The sequence below is a fragment of the Lepidochelys kempii genome, chromosome 10 (genome assembly GCF_965140265.1).
Source record: "Lepidochelys kempii isolate rLepKem1 chromosome 10, rLepKem1.hap2, whole genome shotgun sequence".
In the NCBI taxonomy this organism is placed as follows: domain Eukaryota; kingdom Metazoa; phylum Chordata; order Testudines; family Cheloniidae; genus Lepidochelys; species Lepidochelys kempii.
This window is the reverse complement of record NC_133265.1, coordinates 12,737,606-12,751,621: the sequence shown is the minus strand read 5'-3', so window position 1 is coordinate 12,751,621 and position 14,016 is coordinate 12,737,606. Positions and strand designations below refer to the sequence as shown.

General features: G+C 48.6%; 2 protein-coding genes across 8 annotated transcripts in view; both read right to left on the bottom strand.

Annotated features, from left to right (window-relative positions):
- TMEM184A (transmembrane protein 184A) overlaps window positions 1-7,580 on the bottom strand; it is a 35,218-nt gene extending 27,638 nt beyond the window's left edge. For 2 of the 4 annotated variants that reach the window (XM_073362027.1, XM_073362023.1), the window contains exons 1-2: window positions 7,083-7,163; window positions 901-1,097 (exon numbers count right to left, since the gene is read on the bottom strand). The gene's annotated coding sequence lies outside the window, so the exon portion shown is untranslated. Of the gene's footprint in view, window positions 1-900; window positions 1,098-7,082; window positions 7,164-7,450; window positions 7,492-7,545 lie in introns of those variants that run through there. The other 2 variants (XM_073362024.1, XM_073362026.1) reach the window with 2 other exon arrangements.
- Window positions 7,581-9,277: 1,697 nt separating this feature from the next.
- On the bottom strand, window positions 9,278-14,016 carry PSMG3 (proteasome assembly chaperone 3). 4 transcript variants are annotated; one of them, XM_073362014.1, is made up of 3 exons: window positions 13,863-14,016; window positions 11,959-12,191; window positions 9,278-9,825 (listed from the first exon to the last, which is right to left on the bottom strand). In XM_073362014.1, the coding sequence occupies exons 2-3, from the start codon at window positions 12,187-12,189 to the stop codon at window positions 9,673-9,675; spliced, it is 384 nt and encodes a 127-aa protein (XP_073218115.1). In that variant the 5' UTR covers window positions 12,190-12,191; window positions 13,863-14,016; the 3' UTR covers window positions 9,278-9,672. The 4 variants fall into 4 exon arrangements, with proteins under 4 accessions (XP_073218115.1, XP_073218118.1, XP_073218119.1 ...); XM_073362017.1 differs by lacking the exon at window positions 13,863-14,016 and adding an exon at window positions 13,621-13,836; XM_073362018.1 differs by lacking the exon at window positions 13,863-14,016 and adding an exon at window positions 13,580-13,600.

Here is a 14,016-nt window from a genome sequence, read left to right as displayed (position 1 = left end):
GGCCTCATTCCACTATGGTTCTAAGACACAAAGGGCACCTTGATTCTGCCCTTGGCTGCAATTCCCATTGTGTCTATGTATCCACGATCAAACTGGAATTCAGGTCTCATTTTTAACACTTAAAATAGCTGTTGTACCTAGCTGTGTGGTCAGTGTACCATGCACCAGCCAATGTCCTCCAACCCAGAGCCAGCTGCATTTCAGTGGGGCTGCATCTCATAGCTCATCAAGCACTTTGGGATGTATGTAAAAATTCTATTTTGCCAACCCTGGAGCATAGCAGAAATCTCTCAAGACTAGAGTCCTGCAACCTAGCTGGGGCACAGCAGCCCTTTAGAAAATCTCCACCACCACCAATCACCACAACAGAGTCAGGTCAGTGTCTGGTAGGGTTCCCCTTCCCAAGCCAGACCTCATAAAGGCAAAGAACAAAGTATTTCCAGAGCAAACAACCGTCAGCATGTTCTAGGCACCACGTCCCCCATGTCTTGGCACAGAGAGGACCGACCTCACAATACACTTCTTTTGATGCACGGCCTCAGACCCAAAGGCCTCCAGACACCCCAGCTGCCATCTTTGGCCTTTCATTTCTTCAGCTAAACTGCTTGTGCAGCACCTTGTATTCCAGGAATCCAAATAGTTTAACAACACTTAGATTTAAAAAGAGTCTTTAACAAGTTTCTCCCATAAATGGATAAACTAATAGATTTCTCCTTTTTCCCCATTAGCTGCATCTCCCTGAAGCTAACCCAGAAGTTTTGTTTGCCAAAACTCCTACAGGCTTGTGGGAGGAAAGATCCGTGTTAGAGGTTGATCCCTGCTATTAATAACTATTTAAATAATGATAAAAGAAAGAATTCTCCACGCAACCTCCTTTTCCACTCCCCGCACAATTCCTACCTTGCAGGAAAGGAAATTCAGATGGTGTCAAGCCAACAGCCACATGCACCAGTGACTAAAAATATCTCTTCCCCCACCATTGACAGGGGAAGGGCTGGGTGAGAAGAGTTTACATGTAAGTGGAGAGGTCCCAATTGCAGGCGGTGTTGCCACTCACGTTGACAAGGGCTCATAGTTCACCCCCAGAACATCTGTACCTGGGAGAGGGAAAGAAGAGAAAGAAAAAGACAGGTGGAGTGAAGGAGAAGATCGAGTTACCAAGCAGTCACCTGACTGCCAGCTTTCTCTGTGTAACAAAAACATTGTTGGATTCACAGCTCATTTCTAGCCCCCAGATTCAAGGGAGAGCAGGGAGCTGTCCTTTGGACAAACTGATACACCAGAGACCCAGCCATATAAACATTAACAGGATGGCACAGATAGCACGGGATTGGTGGAAATGTGGAGGAGGGAGTCAAGATTTTGTTTGGTTTTTAATAGCTATGCCCTTCCTTATTTGCTTTGTGATCAGCCCTGGAACAGCCTGGTACAGTAGCTGTGCGTTAGTGCTTGGACAGCTGGTGGCGGCCAGGCTGGGTCCAACCCCTCCTGCGTCCTCTGGGAAGGAGTGAAGCAGTTTTATGAAGCAATCCAAATGCAGACAATATTCCACCACGGGGTGGGAAAGCCTTAGCACCTAATCTATGAGGCATTGGTATAGCCAGCAGGTTGTGATGACACAGGAAGCAAGAGAGCCATATTACTATCTAGTCCTGTTTCTTCTATCTGCAGTGAGTCAAAGCAGGAGATGCACTGTAGATATCTCGACCCAGAAGACTTGCCCATTAAGGCTGTGATTTATGGACTGTATTGTAGTACCTAGGAGCCCCATTCAAGGGCCAGGACCCCAGCGTGCTAAGCGCGGTACAAATACAGAGCAAGAATGGCAGTCTACACAGATTCTCTCCCCTAAGCAGCTCAGGAACAGCTCCCACCCCTTTATGTGAACACACGTCTGAGACAGGAAGGCCATACGGGATGCAAAACCATTTCACAACCCAACGCCTGCTGGGAATCTGAATGGACAGCCTGAACTCCACCAAGCACGGTCTTGAGAGCTTTGCCAGGCACGTAAGGATGCTAAAAGCAGTCTTGAGACACAGAGAGCTCCTGCTCCACCAGTTGTACTGCTGAGTTTCTGCCTATTTATTTGAAAACTGCACACCGGTCGAGAGTCCCAGGGCAGCTCTATGGCGTTTTGATTTTGGTCACTGAGTCGCACACTCAGAGGGGGGAAAAACCCCTCAACTCTCCAAAACTAAACAGGAAGCCACCTTCACGGCCAACTGACCCTAAGCACTTTGGCCCAGATCCTCAAGGTATTTAGGCTCTACCTTCCATTGAAATCAATGGAAGGTAGGAGTCTAAATACTTTTGAGAATCTGGGCCTCCACCTTCCTGCCTGCTCTCCAAACACTCAGCTTCTTGGATTCTGCTCTTTATTGATCCAGAGCCAACTGAAGTCAGTGGGAGTCTTCCCATTGGCTTTGGCTCAGAGACCTTTCAGGATAATAGACTCCTTCCCAATTGATGATGGGGCACTCATACAGGGCTGTACAAATGCAGAGAGTTCTACAGTTCAATCTGAAGAGCACCATAACACAGAGCACTTGGGTGCGCCTTCCATCATGGCTCATCAGACTCCTAGGGAGGGTGAGAAAAACTTCTGAGGCTTCTTATTAAAAGCCAAGATGACTCACTCTGATAACAAAATTATTCAAGAGAGATGCATCTCCCCAGAAAGCAGGGAAGGAATAGCATCATGAGTGGCCTGGAGAAGAGACAAAACAGAACAAGACACTCTTAAGAAAATAGGAAAGGAAAATGTTGCTGTCAGGCCCCAAGACAACACAACATGCCCTCCCAATCCTCCAAATGCCCAAGAACATTTGGGAGGCAAAGCTGTAGGTATCAGGGCAATTAACACATGGACAAAAAAAAAGCTCTGACTGAAGCGTGCCAAACTCCAGATGTGGTTCTACTCTGAAAAACAACTCTCAAAATGGCCTGGAGGGGCTCCATACTTGTATCTCAATCAAATCTGATCACTTTACAAGAGGAAGGAGGTATTTTTCCAACAGCCAGTATCACAAACTCATCCAAGGCCCAGGCAGTCCAGCTGGGTTATTTCCTGCTCATGAATCACCTCCTTTAACAAACATTATGCAGATCACATCCTGCGCTCACACCTTTGCGACTTCCGCTGCCCCAATTAGTCTTCGTTACAGGTGCATACGTGAAGCATGGCTGCAGAGGAGTAACGGAGCAGAACTGGACCTGTATTATCTGCATCACGGGCAAGAATGGGTGAGAAGGAAAGAACCCAGCCTGCCAGATGTCAAAGTGATCTGGGTAAGACTGTCAGATCTTGGGTTCATTGGGCTGGTAGTGAAGGGATTGGGGGAGGGGAGGTGAAGGAGGCACTTTTCACTCATAAGATGAGAAAAAAAGATTTGGAATCATTGACACGTGACAACAATGGGAACCTCCCCCCCCCTTCCATTTTAAGAGATACTTAGAGCAGAATGAAAAGGAGGACTTGTGGCACCTTAGAGACTAACCAATTTATTTGAGCATGAGCTTTCGTGAGCTACAGCTCACTTCATCGGATGCATACTGTGGAAACTGCAGCAGACTTTATATACACACAGAGAATATCCGATGAAGTGAGCTGTAGCTCATGAAAGCTCATGCTCAAATAAATTGGTTAGTCTCTAAGGTGCCACAAGTCCTCCTTTTCTTTTTGCGGATACAGACTAACACGGCTGTTACTCTGAAACCTGTCATTAGAGCAGAATCACACTTTCAGAGGCTCCAGCACCCAGCATCGGTAAAACAATTAAGGCCTACATAAATGCCAGTTTTGTTAGTCTCTAAGGTGCCACAAGTACTCCTTTTCTTTTTATAAATGCCAGTGGCCTTTTCAACCCTTTGGGGTTAGTTTCGGTTATAAGTAAAATGTGTTTGGTCTCATCCTACTAACCATCCGCACACACCCCACAACTGATTTGACACAATTAGCAGACTGCGCCTCAGGACTGACATACCCAAGTGCAAGTGGCAGCTTTTCGTCTGCCCTGGGAGCCTGCACTGAAGCAACCCCCTGGGTGCCTCGCTATCCATTGCTTGGGTCAGGGCAAATCTCCAAAGCAGACGGGCCTCTAGTCCCAACTCCATCACCGTAGGCCAGCCCCCATCTTCACCCACTGTGTCAGGTTCTTAGTTCCATTCACTCACTTCCAACTTTTCTTTCCTAACCTGAAGGCCGGACCAGGCCATGGAGCCAAATGGAAGCCACAGGAGGCCCCCTGCCTCAGACGTTTCATCCAACAACCGGCTGAAATGGCAATGTGATATTTAGTGCCACCGGCTGTGGAGCATGAGCTGAGCTCTGTGGAGATAGTAGTATGTGCCCCTGAGGCATCAGGCCAACTCTCCCTTGTATTCAGCCCTCATTGGAGCCTATTGTAGATTCCTGCTCTCCCTCTTTAACAGGAATCGTTTCTCTACCACCCCACAAAGCATACATCACTTCTTGGCCCTTTCTCTATTCTCCCCCCACAAAACTGTTTGGAACTGAACCCCTCTGGCTGCCCTGTTAGGATATGACTCCTCCCTACCCACAACTTGTACCACACAGCTAGAGGCCCAATCAAATGCCTTGGGCAGAAGGTTTAGGCCAAATTGCCTAATCTTAGCAGCTGCACACTGGCACATCAGCTGCTCTCTGGCTTTGATCTTAGCCAGCTGATGGAAAATGTTGTTATCAATAGGTTTTATTAGCTTTCCTAGCCCAGGCTGAAAAGGAGTAGGAGCGACAGTCAGGAATAGCTATGATTACACAGCCTTCAATCCTGCTGAGATTACTGCTGTTGTAGGACTTAATTAACAGTTTATAACAACACTCATTAAAAACAAAAACCTCTGCATAGTGCCGAATTAGAATTCCCAGCTCTGGAATGTAATTAGATACCAGCTGTGCTGGGTAACTGGTCATTTCCAAGCAGCTAAAGACCCATTTGCTTCCAAAACAGAACACAGAACAGCGGGAGAGTTTGGGAAGAGGCGAATTGATACAGCAACTAAGCAACTCATACCCTTGACAGATCATATTAAAGCCCACATCTAATGGAGGCCAGAGCTTAAACATGTCAAGCTATAGGTTTCAGAGCGGTAGCCGCGTTAGTCTGTATCAGCAAAAACAACGAGGAGTCCTTGTGTCACACTGAATCAAAAATTCCTTCAGTGTAAACCACCACTTTATGGAGAGCAGTAGACCATAATACTGCATACCCCAGTGTTCAATCACAACTAATATCACACAGCAGCTAACTCATCCCAGAATAAACAAATCCAAAATACAGATAGCTTCATTTACAGGGGTGACCCAAGGACAGAACTTTCTCTTAATCCTAACGGGGAAGGTCTCCTTGAAGTGTGGTCTAGTATCTTGAACATGGGATTGTGAGCCAGGATTTGTGAGTTCTGTTCCCAGCTCTGCTTCTAACTCACATGGCCTGGATCATCTGTAAGATGATTATAATACAGGTTTCACCTACCTCACCAAGCTGCTGTGAGGCAAAGTTAGGGTTTGAGACCCTCGGAAAGAAAGCACGACATGTTATTCAAAGTCTCCCCATAGATGCCTTCTGGTTCTGATGAGTCAGTGCAACTGAGTTTCAGCTTTGAAATTTCAATCTCTTTTATACTGTACATTAAAATGAAGTCTACATGGAATACAGCTTATCAAGGCAGGATATTACTCATGCCTGCAGCTTGCACCTTAATTGCACCCTTCAGAGTTGGGAAGGATAACAGAACTCCCATCAATAAGCATCGAGCAACTAAGCTGTTCCTTGCTCAAGCAGGCAGTTTTTACAAAGTATCCTACCACTGAATGGAGAAAAACCAGTCCTACTTCCCACAGAACAAAGCAGACACTTTCCACTGATGAAAAAGAACATGCCATTCACCTGCCTCAGTCTTGCTACACTGCAGTCACATGACCTAGAAGGAAGTGCCCTTTAACCTACTACTAGACAAACACCAATGTAAGTGAAGCACTAGATGTGCCCTACCCCAAGCCTATATTTGCTATAGGATAGGATTGGAAAGCTCCTGTCAAGCCAGTCACCAGCAGAAGCACTGATCTTTCCTCTTAGGAGACAGGTCGAGTTAGCTGGGTTTCTATGCTAGTCTCTGCCATCATTTTCAGGGCAGCCCATGACATCTTCATCCCTAAACAGATCCCATGCCTGACTGGTGAATGGCATAAGAATTTAGGGGCTTGTCTTCCCCAAAGTGCTGACTGCAGAGGCAAAGTCATCTCAGCCACAGGGATCATCATCCAAAAGGAAGCCAGCTCTCAGGACTGGGTGCATCGTAGAGCTGGGTGGGAACTGCAGGCCAGGCATAGGCATCCCTGACAGATCTGTATGAGGGGCCCTGCAATGGAGCTGTGGAGAAGGTTGCTGCAGATTAGAAGCAAGGGGCATTGGCGGACCTGTGGGAGGGGTCAGCACTGGACATAGGGGCCGGGTGCAGGTCTGGACCCAGGGGCATTGTCGGAGCTGCAGGAGGGGCCAGCACTGGCCACGGGGGATGGCTGCAGGTCCAGACCCAGGGGCATTGGTGGAGCTGCATGCAGCCCTGGTTGAGGAGCTGGAGAGCGCTGCACGTCAGGATGGAAGTTCTCTGCTGCCAGGGTACCTGCTCCCTGCATCCCCCAGGTGGTTAGTTTCCAGGCCCCAGAGGCACCCAGCTCAGGCCAGACTGCACACAGGCCCCCACCCCTCGGCCACAGAGCCAGGGGGTCCACCCCTGCCATGGCCCAACCACTTTCTGGCTGGTCCACACACACCTGAGGGGTCCTCTGTCCCAGCTCAGGACGCTGCTCACTCGGCTTTGGGGCTCAGGGGCCAGGCTGCTAGGGGAGGGCCCCGAGAGAGGAAGAGGAGAGTCAGGCGCTGGTCGGGGGGGACGAAATCTGTGTCCCCCCCTTTCAATAGCGCTCCGCAGCCCCTGCCAGCCTGCACTATCTTGGAGCAGCGCTTCCCCCCACACCCCCATGCGCGCTAGATCCGGGAGGGGGCAAGGGACCCGCCGGCCCAGGGCTCCCCCTGAGCCCGGCCGCCTCCACTTACCCGCCTGAGCCCCAGCGCGCCCGCCCCGCGCCTTGCTCCGGGAACCGATGCTCTTCGGACTCGCCCTGCAGGGTCCCTTGGCACCTGCCACCCCATCCCACTGAGCGCCTCCCTCCCCGGCACCTCCACCTGCCTTCCCCCGGAGACTCCTCCCCCCGGGTCCGGTCACCGCCCTCTCTCCGCCGGCGCAGCTTCTCCTCTTCGTGGCACTTTCGGGGGAGTTCATAGGTCTCTCCTCCAGCTCCGCTCCCACAGTGCCTACAGCCCTCCAGAAACTCCTGTGCCGCGCACAGATCCTGGCCGGGCTCCCGCCTGCCTTGCCCCATACTGAGACAGAGCCCCCCCCGGTTATCGCTACTCGTTCCCACCTCCTTCGGCGCCCCGCTGATCGTGCCTGGATCCCTTGATAGCAGACAAGGCAGGTTTGATTTCCAGCCTCCATTTAAAGAGTTGCAGAACTTACATTTCACTCTGCCACTGTTCCCTGCTGTTCGATTTCACTCCTGGCTCAGAGCTCCTCCCCTCCAAACACCTAGGCAATCATAATCCCTGCCCTGCCCCACGGATACTACACCCAGCAACCCCTCCCAAGGATGCCCCTTCGTTGTTCCCATGCTTGCCTACCGTATTTTGCAACAGTTGGGGATCTCCTAGTAGATCAGTGCATGATAGCTACCAAATCGCGCCTGGCTCTGGCTACTACCTAGGAAACCACACGGAATGCCACTTGCACAGGGGCCAGCGAATAAACCCAATCTTCACTCTGTAGGCGTGGCAATATGGTTTGGAAAAGTTGTAATTTGTTCAGGGTTTGCAGAAGCACAATTCTTGGCCCTTGCAGGGAATGGTATGACAAGCAGATAGCTTGCCTTGCAGAAAGGGCCAGGGCATTTGCTGTTTATTGGGGCACACACCTGCCTTTGAGTCACAGTGGTGCATAAAGCCCTGATGGATTCTTTCACACCCATCACCTGTCTCCAACTTAAAACCTGTAGGGAAACAGTAAAATACCAGCTTAACTGACTGCCACTTTAAGGACCAGCCAGTTGGCTTCCAGCTTCCCAGTCTGCCTGCAAAGGTCCAGATGTGGTGACAAACAGCATCTTTTAATACCGATGTTGGTTGACCCTTTTAGCTTTTAGGCAATTAGAACTGATACTCTCCAGAATATAGTGGTACTATTTTGTATGGTCATGGTGGGGGTGCAATTCCGGTTCAATTTGCAGGATGTCTTTATTCCCGGAGCTGGTAGTGGCTGTGAGTAAAGTAGGGGCACAGTGTTCAAATGTTCAGTACTGGGAACTGATTTGTATTTTTCAGTGGAAATCCCTAAATCAATACAGAAATAATATTGACAGACTTTAGGGCTTCCAGTCCTCCTTGGTCAGAAGAACAACAGGAAAGAATGAAAGTGGGGAATGTAACATAGGAGGTGGGGGGGACTCTTAGGATTATGACACAGATGCAAACCCCATGGCTCTGAAAAATATAATTCTGAAAAATGCAATTAATTGTATTTCCCTTAAGGGGACACTACAAGCCTGAAGCTTTTAAACTTAACTTAAAATTACACTTCCTGATACACAATCCTTTCAACAGTATGTGCAGATATTTGAAAAAAAATATTAAAAATGTGTAAGGTTTTTCTACTCCTCTACTGATGTTTATATTTATAAGGGTCCTTTCAGCCAGGGAGAAACTGACTAGAGCCCCTGTCTTGCAACTGGATCTAGGTAGGTGAGCCCTTGTGCCTGTATGTAGCCCTACTGAAGTCAATGGGGCTTCAAGGCAGACACAAGCATTCACCAGTGAGGATCGAGCTGCAGGATCAGGGCTTGACCTATTCAGTGAAGCTCATCATCAAAAAATAAACAAACTGAAAAAAAGAGACTAATATTTTGGTTTGATAAGTTCTTTCAGCGACAGCAATGTTAAGTGTTACCCGTCATTACGGTAGGTACTATATTTCAAAAAAATATAATTTTCAAGTTGATGGTTTCTCTTTAGTGGCAGAAGACAGGGAACCCCACCATGGTATTAACTCACTCACACTGTCAAAACTTACAACTCTTTCTCACGGACCCTAGTCAAGTGTCAAAATTCATCCCTATTTTAAACTGCTTACAATTACCACTGACTTTATTCTGACTCCAAATATTTAATTTAAACTGATCATGGGGAATAAACAGGTAATATTAAGCATTTGCCAATGTGTATTTTTTATTCATTCTACATCACATTTTATACTTTACAGCACAGTGTTTCATTGTTACATCGCTTGAAGCCATTTACTTCTCTGGACACTGCTGCAAAGCCATATACAGTTTTTCAAATATACATCCCCCACCCAATGCGATGGAAATGAAATTTCATTTTGTGTTGAGAAAAACATTCTAACTTCACTGCTAACTGCATGGGCTCCAAACCCAACAACAGCAGCAAAATCTCCCAATGTTCTACATAGTAGAGAAAATTTAATGAAATCCTCAACAGGATCCAAAACCAGCATAAAGGCATGTTTTGTCCTTTTAAATAAACAGTAGTAGGTCAGTGACCCAGGATCCCTTCCTTGCATCCAGACAGCCCAGCTTCACCACACTTGGCAACTTCGGATCAACTCCTGCAGTGCTTTTATTCCTTCCATGCTCTTGTCCTTCAAAGCTATAGCCAGGAGAACAGGTTTGTTCCCAGCTTCCTGAGACACAAATGTCACCAGGTTTTTAGCACAAACATGGATGAGGGGCTGAAAAGCAAAAAAACACAAGTCCTTCAGTTGAGAGAATCTTCTCACCCTATTCATTCACTATTAATGGAATGCTCCTGGAGTATCTTTTTACTAAGCATGGTTTCAGAGTAACAGCCGTGTTAGTCTGTATTCGCAAAAAGAAAAGAAGTACTTGTGGCACCTTAGAGACTAACCAATTTATTTGAGCATAAGCTTTCGTGAGCTACAGCTCACTTCATCCGATGAATGAGCTGTAGCTCACGAAAGCTTACGCTCAAATAAATTGGTTAGTCTCTAAGGTGCCACAAGTACTCCTTTTCTTTTTACTAAGCATATTAAGGACTTATCTATACTGGGCTGAAACTGGATTTGCTGACAAGTAAATGTAAAGACAGCGAGGTCTTTACATTCACCACATTTGAAATGGTATTTAACAGCCCTTGGTTAAAGCCCCAGAGTGATTTTGATAGAATAATGTAGACTTTTTTTTGAAAAAAGGTGAGGCTAAGGGTATTAGCAGGAGAAAAGGGATACAATTCCCTTTAATTGGGGTTTCTCTAACAAGTATGCCCAATTTGTCCAGATCTTACTTACATCCATCTTGCTACATATATTTATCTGAAGTTTATTTTTGTTTGGTTTTGTTTCAACACTGGTTTGTGGGTTTTGGCAGCATGCATCACCACGAAAGGCTAGGCAGGAAGTACTTCGTTCTCATGTTAATCAAAGTCCTCCTCAAGGTCATTTAGATTAATTAATTAACATACAGTACAAAGGAGCAGATAATGGACATGTATGTAAGACTTGGGGAAATGATTTCTCCCATATGTAACAGGAAAAGCCACTAATTAACATAATGACAGGTTTCAGAGTAGCAGCCGTGTTAGTCTGTATTCGCAAAAAGAAAAGGAGGACTTGTGGCACCTTAGAGGCTAACCAATTTATCTGAGCATGAGCTTTTGTGAGCTACAGCTCACTTCATTGGATGCACAGAGTGAGCTGTAGCTCACAAAAACTTATGCTCAAATAAATTGGTTAGTCTCTAAGATGCCACTAGTACTCCTTTTAATTAACATACGGTAATATCAGAAACTGAATATGCTCTTCTGCTCCATTTTGACAAATGCACATCACACCAAAGCTGCAACCATCCTGTCTACAGGCAGACACAACACGTCCCACATGAAGGAAAGAAAGCCTATTATTGAAGGAAAGGAGTACTAGTGCCACCTTATAGAGACTAACCAATTTATTTGAGCATAAGCTTTCGTGAGCTACAGCTCACTTCATCGGATGCATAATCGTAATCATAATCGTAATGCATCGATGAAGTGAGCTGTAGCTCATGAAAGCTCATGCTCAAATAAATTGGTTAGTCTCTAAGGTGCCACAAATACTCCTTTTTTTTTTGCGGATACAGACTAACACGGCTACTACTCTGAAACATAAAGATGAGCTGCTAAGAGGATCAGGAACCTGTCACATTGTTAAGGGTTTTTTTTGTTTTTTTATCCTGTTTAGGGTTAGCAAGCAACAAAAGACAGTTCTGACTGCACTGCAAAACAAAGTAATCTTGCAGTATGCTGTAACTTTATATTTAGTGCCTGTCTAATTGATGTTTTCCAAAATATATTATTGTTTTCTCTTGTTTCTGTAAAATAGTCAATGAGAACTCATTTTAAGCCAAAATGAATTGGATAATTGACTTATCTAGGGCAACTAGTGGCAAGCACAGTTGGGGAGCAGGTAGAAAGCTGAAGTTGATTATGAGAGGCAAAGGTTTGGAGAAAAAGAAGTGGTGGGATGGAAAACTGACTGGGACAAGCACCTGAGAAAGGCTAGTGAAGGCCATTACACTTGCCCCTGAACCACTGAAGTCAACGGGAGCTGCAAAGCACCACAAGAATAACCAAGCATGAAGTGACAGATCCCATATATGCCTTCAGTGTAGATTCAATTAGACATTTGTTATGTTAAATGCCAGCTGAATGCCCAAGCTTTATTGATGAACCACTCCTCCCTAGTACAGGATTCTTTAATCTTACCACTGCACAACTACACATCAGCCGCTTAGCAGCCTGAGCAGGCTCGAATTTTGAGCTAGTAAGAGATTCACCCTCAATCTTCAGGGCTACATGCTCTGCTTTGTACCTCATCTGTACCCAGCAGCACTTTTGTGGTGAGTGAAGGTTTGCTGATGTCATTGGCTATTGTGCTGGGGTCCACAGAGACGAGCGTTCCCATCTTCCCATACTGCGTCACCACCACAAGAATGGAGTTGGAGAAGGCAGTGCACACCACCTCTGTTGGGACACCCCTCACCACCTCCTCTCTCTGCTTTGAAGTCACAATAGGTTTTGCTGCCATGGCAGAGGTCTTCATTGCTGAGTAAAATAATATATTAGTATTACATATAAAAACATTAACTAAGGGCCACAAAAAGGCTGAACATTTTCATTAAATTTAAAATACCTGTTAAGTTGTTTTAATGATATAAATATGCCCAGAGATGTAAGCAACAGGTGCAGCTGTATATAAATAATCAGGAACATCTGATGCCTGGGTGTATCTGACTCAGAAGTGAATTTTAACTGCCCCTCATTAAAGAGCTACACTTAGGCTACACATACACGTTGCTATTTATAGGTTTTTATGCCATTCATAGTTTGACACTGATTACAACTGTTTTTGTGTCACATACAGCAGATCATATAGTCCTATTAGTCTTGGATCCTGACTCCCAGAGCCGAGGTCTCCTGGTTCCTGGTCCCCACTAGAGCATGGTTTCTCTCAAGCAGTGGCGTAGCCAGCATGGGATATTTGGGTGGGCACCGACTTCTGGTGGGGAGGGCAATTATGGGGAAGGGGAGTCTGGAAAGGCACGAGGGATGGGGGCCCGCCTTCCCTCACCCCCTGCAGCTACACAATGGATGGGCCCTCTGGCCAGGGGCTCCCCAGGGCCCTGGGAATGCACCCAGCTCTGGGAGGAGAGGCTGCTCTCCAGCGCGCACAGCTCCCGGCTCCCTTCCAGGTCCCACTGCCCTATGCCCGGCCTGGCTCCCCCAGGCAGTGGGTTACCTTTTCTGAAGATCTCCTCTACCGCTACCGGCCGCCTGCTCGCTTGCCCTCCTCACAGTGGCGGCTTAGCCAGCCACTGGGCCAACCTGGACCCCTGGAAAAATGGGTGCTCCCGTGCCCCCACCCGCTCCGCCCATCCAACGCTCCTGCCAGGGAGCGGGGTGAGCGTGCTGGGGCTTGCCCCGCTCCACCCGACCCCAGCAGGAGTGCCAGGTGGGCAGACCCGAGCACGACCTGCACCCCCAACCCCACTCCCTGGCAGGAGTGCAGGGCAGGTGGGCAGAGCAGGGCAAGCGCTGGGGCCAGCACAGAGCTAGGGGTGGGCCTGAATGCTAAATGGGTGGGCTAAGTGTCTACACCCCTGCTCTCAAAATGGACCAAATCCAAAACCATTTTGCCAAACTTCCCTACCTAAATGTTGCGGCTTGGGACAAAACGGGGCTAGTAGAAACCCCCCCCCCCCTTCTTTGGAGCCTGGCGTGCCCAGGCCAGTGAGTCCCGTTTTGCAGCCGTTTTACTTGGACCGAAAATCCCGGGGGATCGCTGGGCTGGTCACTCAGAGCCACCATTCGCCCCGTGTCTCCTCTGTCCTCCTAACACCAGGTGCCCCCCTACGGGCGGCGGCTGGGTCGGGATCACACCACGACTCCAAATCCCGACTGGAGCCAGGCGCAGGCTCGCACCATGATCCCACCTCCAGACTCAGGGCATGGGCAGGGTCCCACACGGTCCTACCCGGCGGCTGGGCCGTGGAGCCCCGGGCAGGGTCGCGCCCGCCATGGGCCCAGCCAGCTCCAGCGCTCGCCCCGGCCCGAGCTCGCCGGCAGCGGCAGCCGCAGCCGCCCCGCCTCCAGGCCCGGGAAACCGGGCGCCATAGTAGGGGCCTGGGCCGTGCCCGGCTGGGAGGCGAGACCAGCCCGGGGCCCGCCCGGGAGAAGGCGGCGACCGAGACCAGGGCCTTCCCGCAGCGGCCTCACCCTGGCAGTTCCGCCGCGTCCTCCCCTGTCCTGCCCCGCGGCTCCCTCGGTCATCGGCCGCCGCGGCTCCCGCCCCGCCCGCTCTCCGCACTGGGCGCCGCCGCTGAGTCACTCTGAGCCCGCCGCATCCGGCCCCTCCGAGCGGGGAGCCGCC

Coding starts and splice junctions, on each gene's coding strand:
- PSMG3 (XM_073362014.1), bottom strand. CDS start 12,189: ATGAAGACCTCTGCCATGGCAGCAAAACCTATTGTGACTTCAAAGCAG. Junction 9,826..11,958: donor TGCTGCTGGGTACAGATGAG/GTACAAAGCAGA, acceptor TTTGCTTTTCAG/CCCCTCATCCATGTTTGTGC.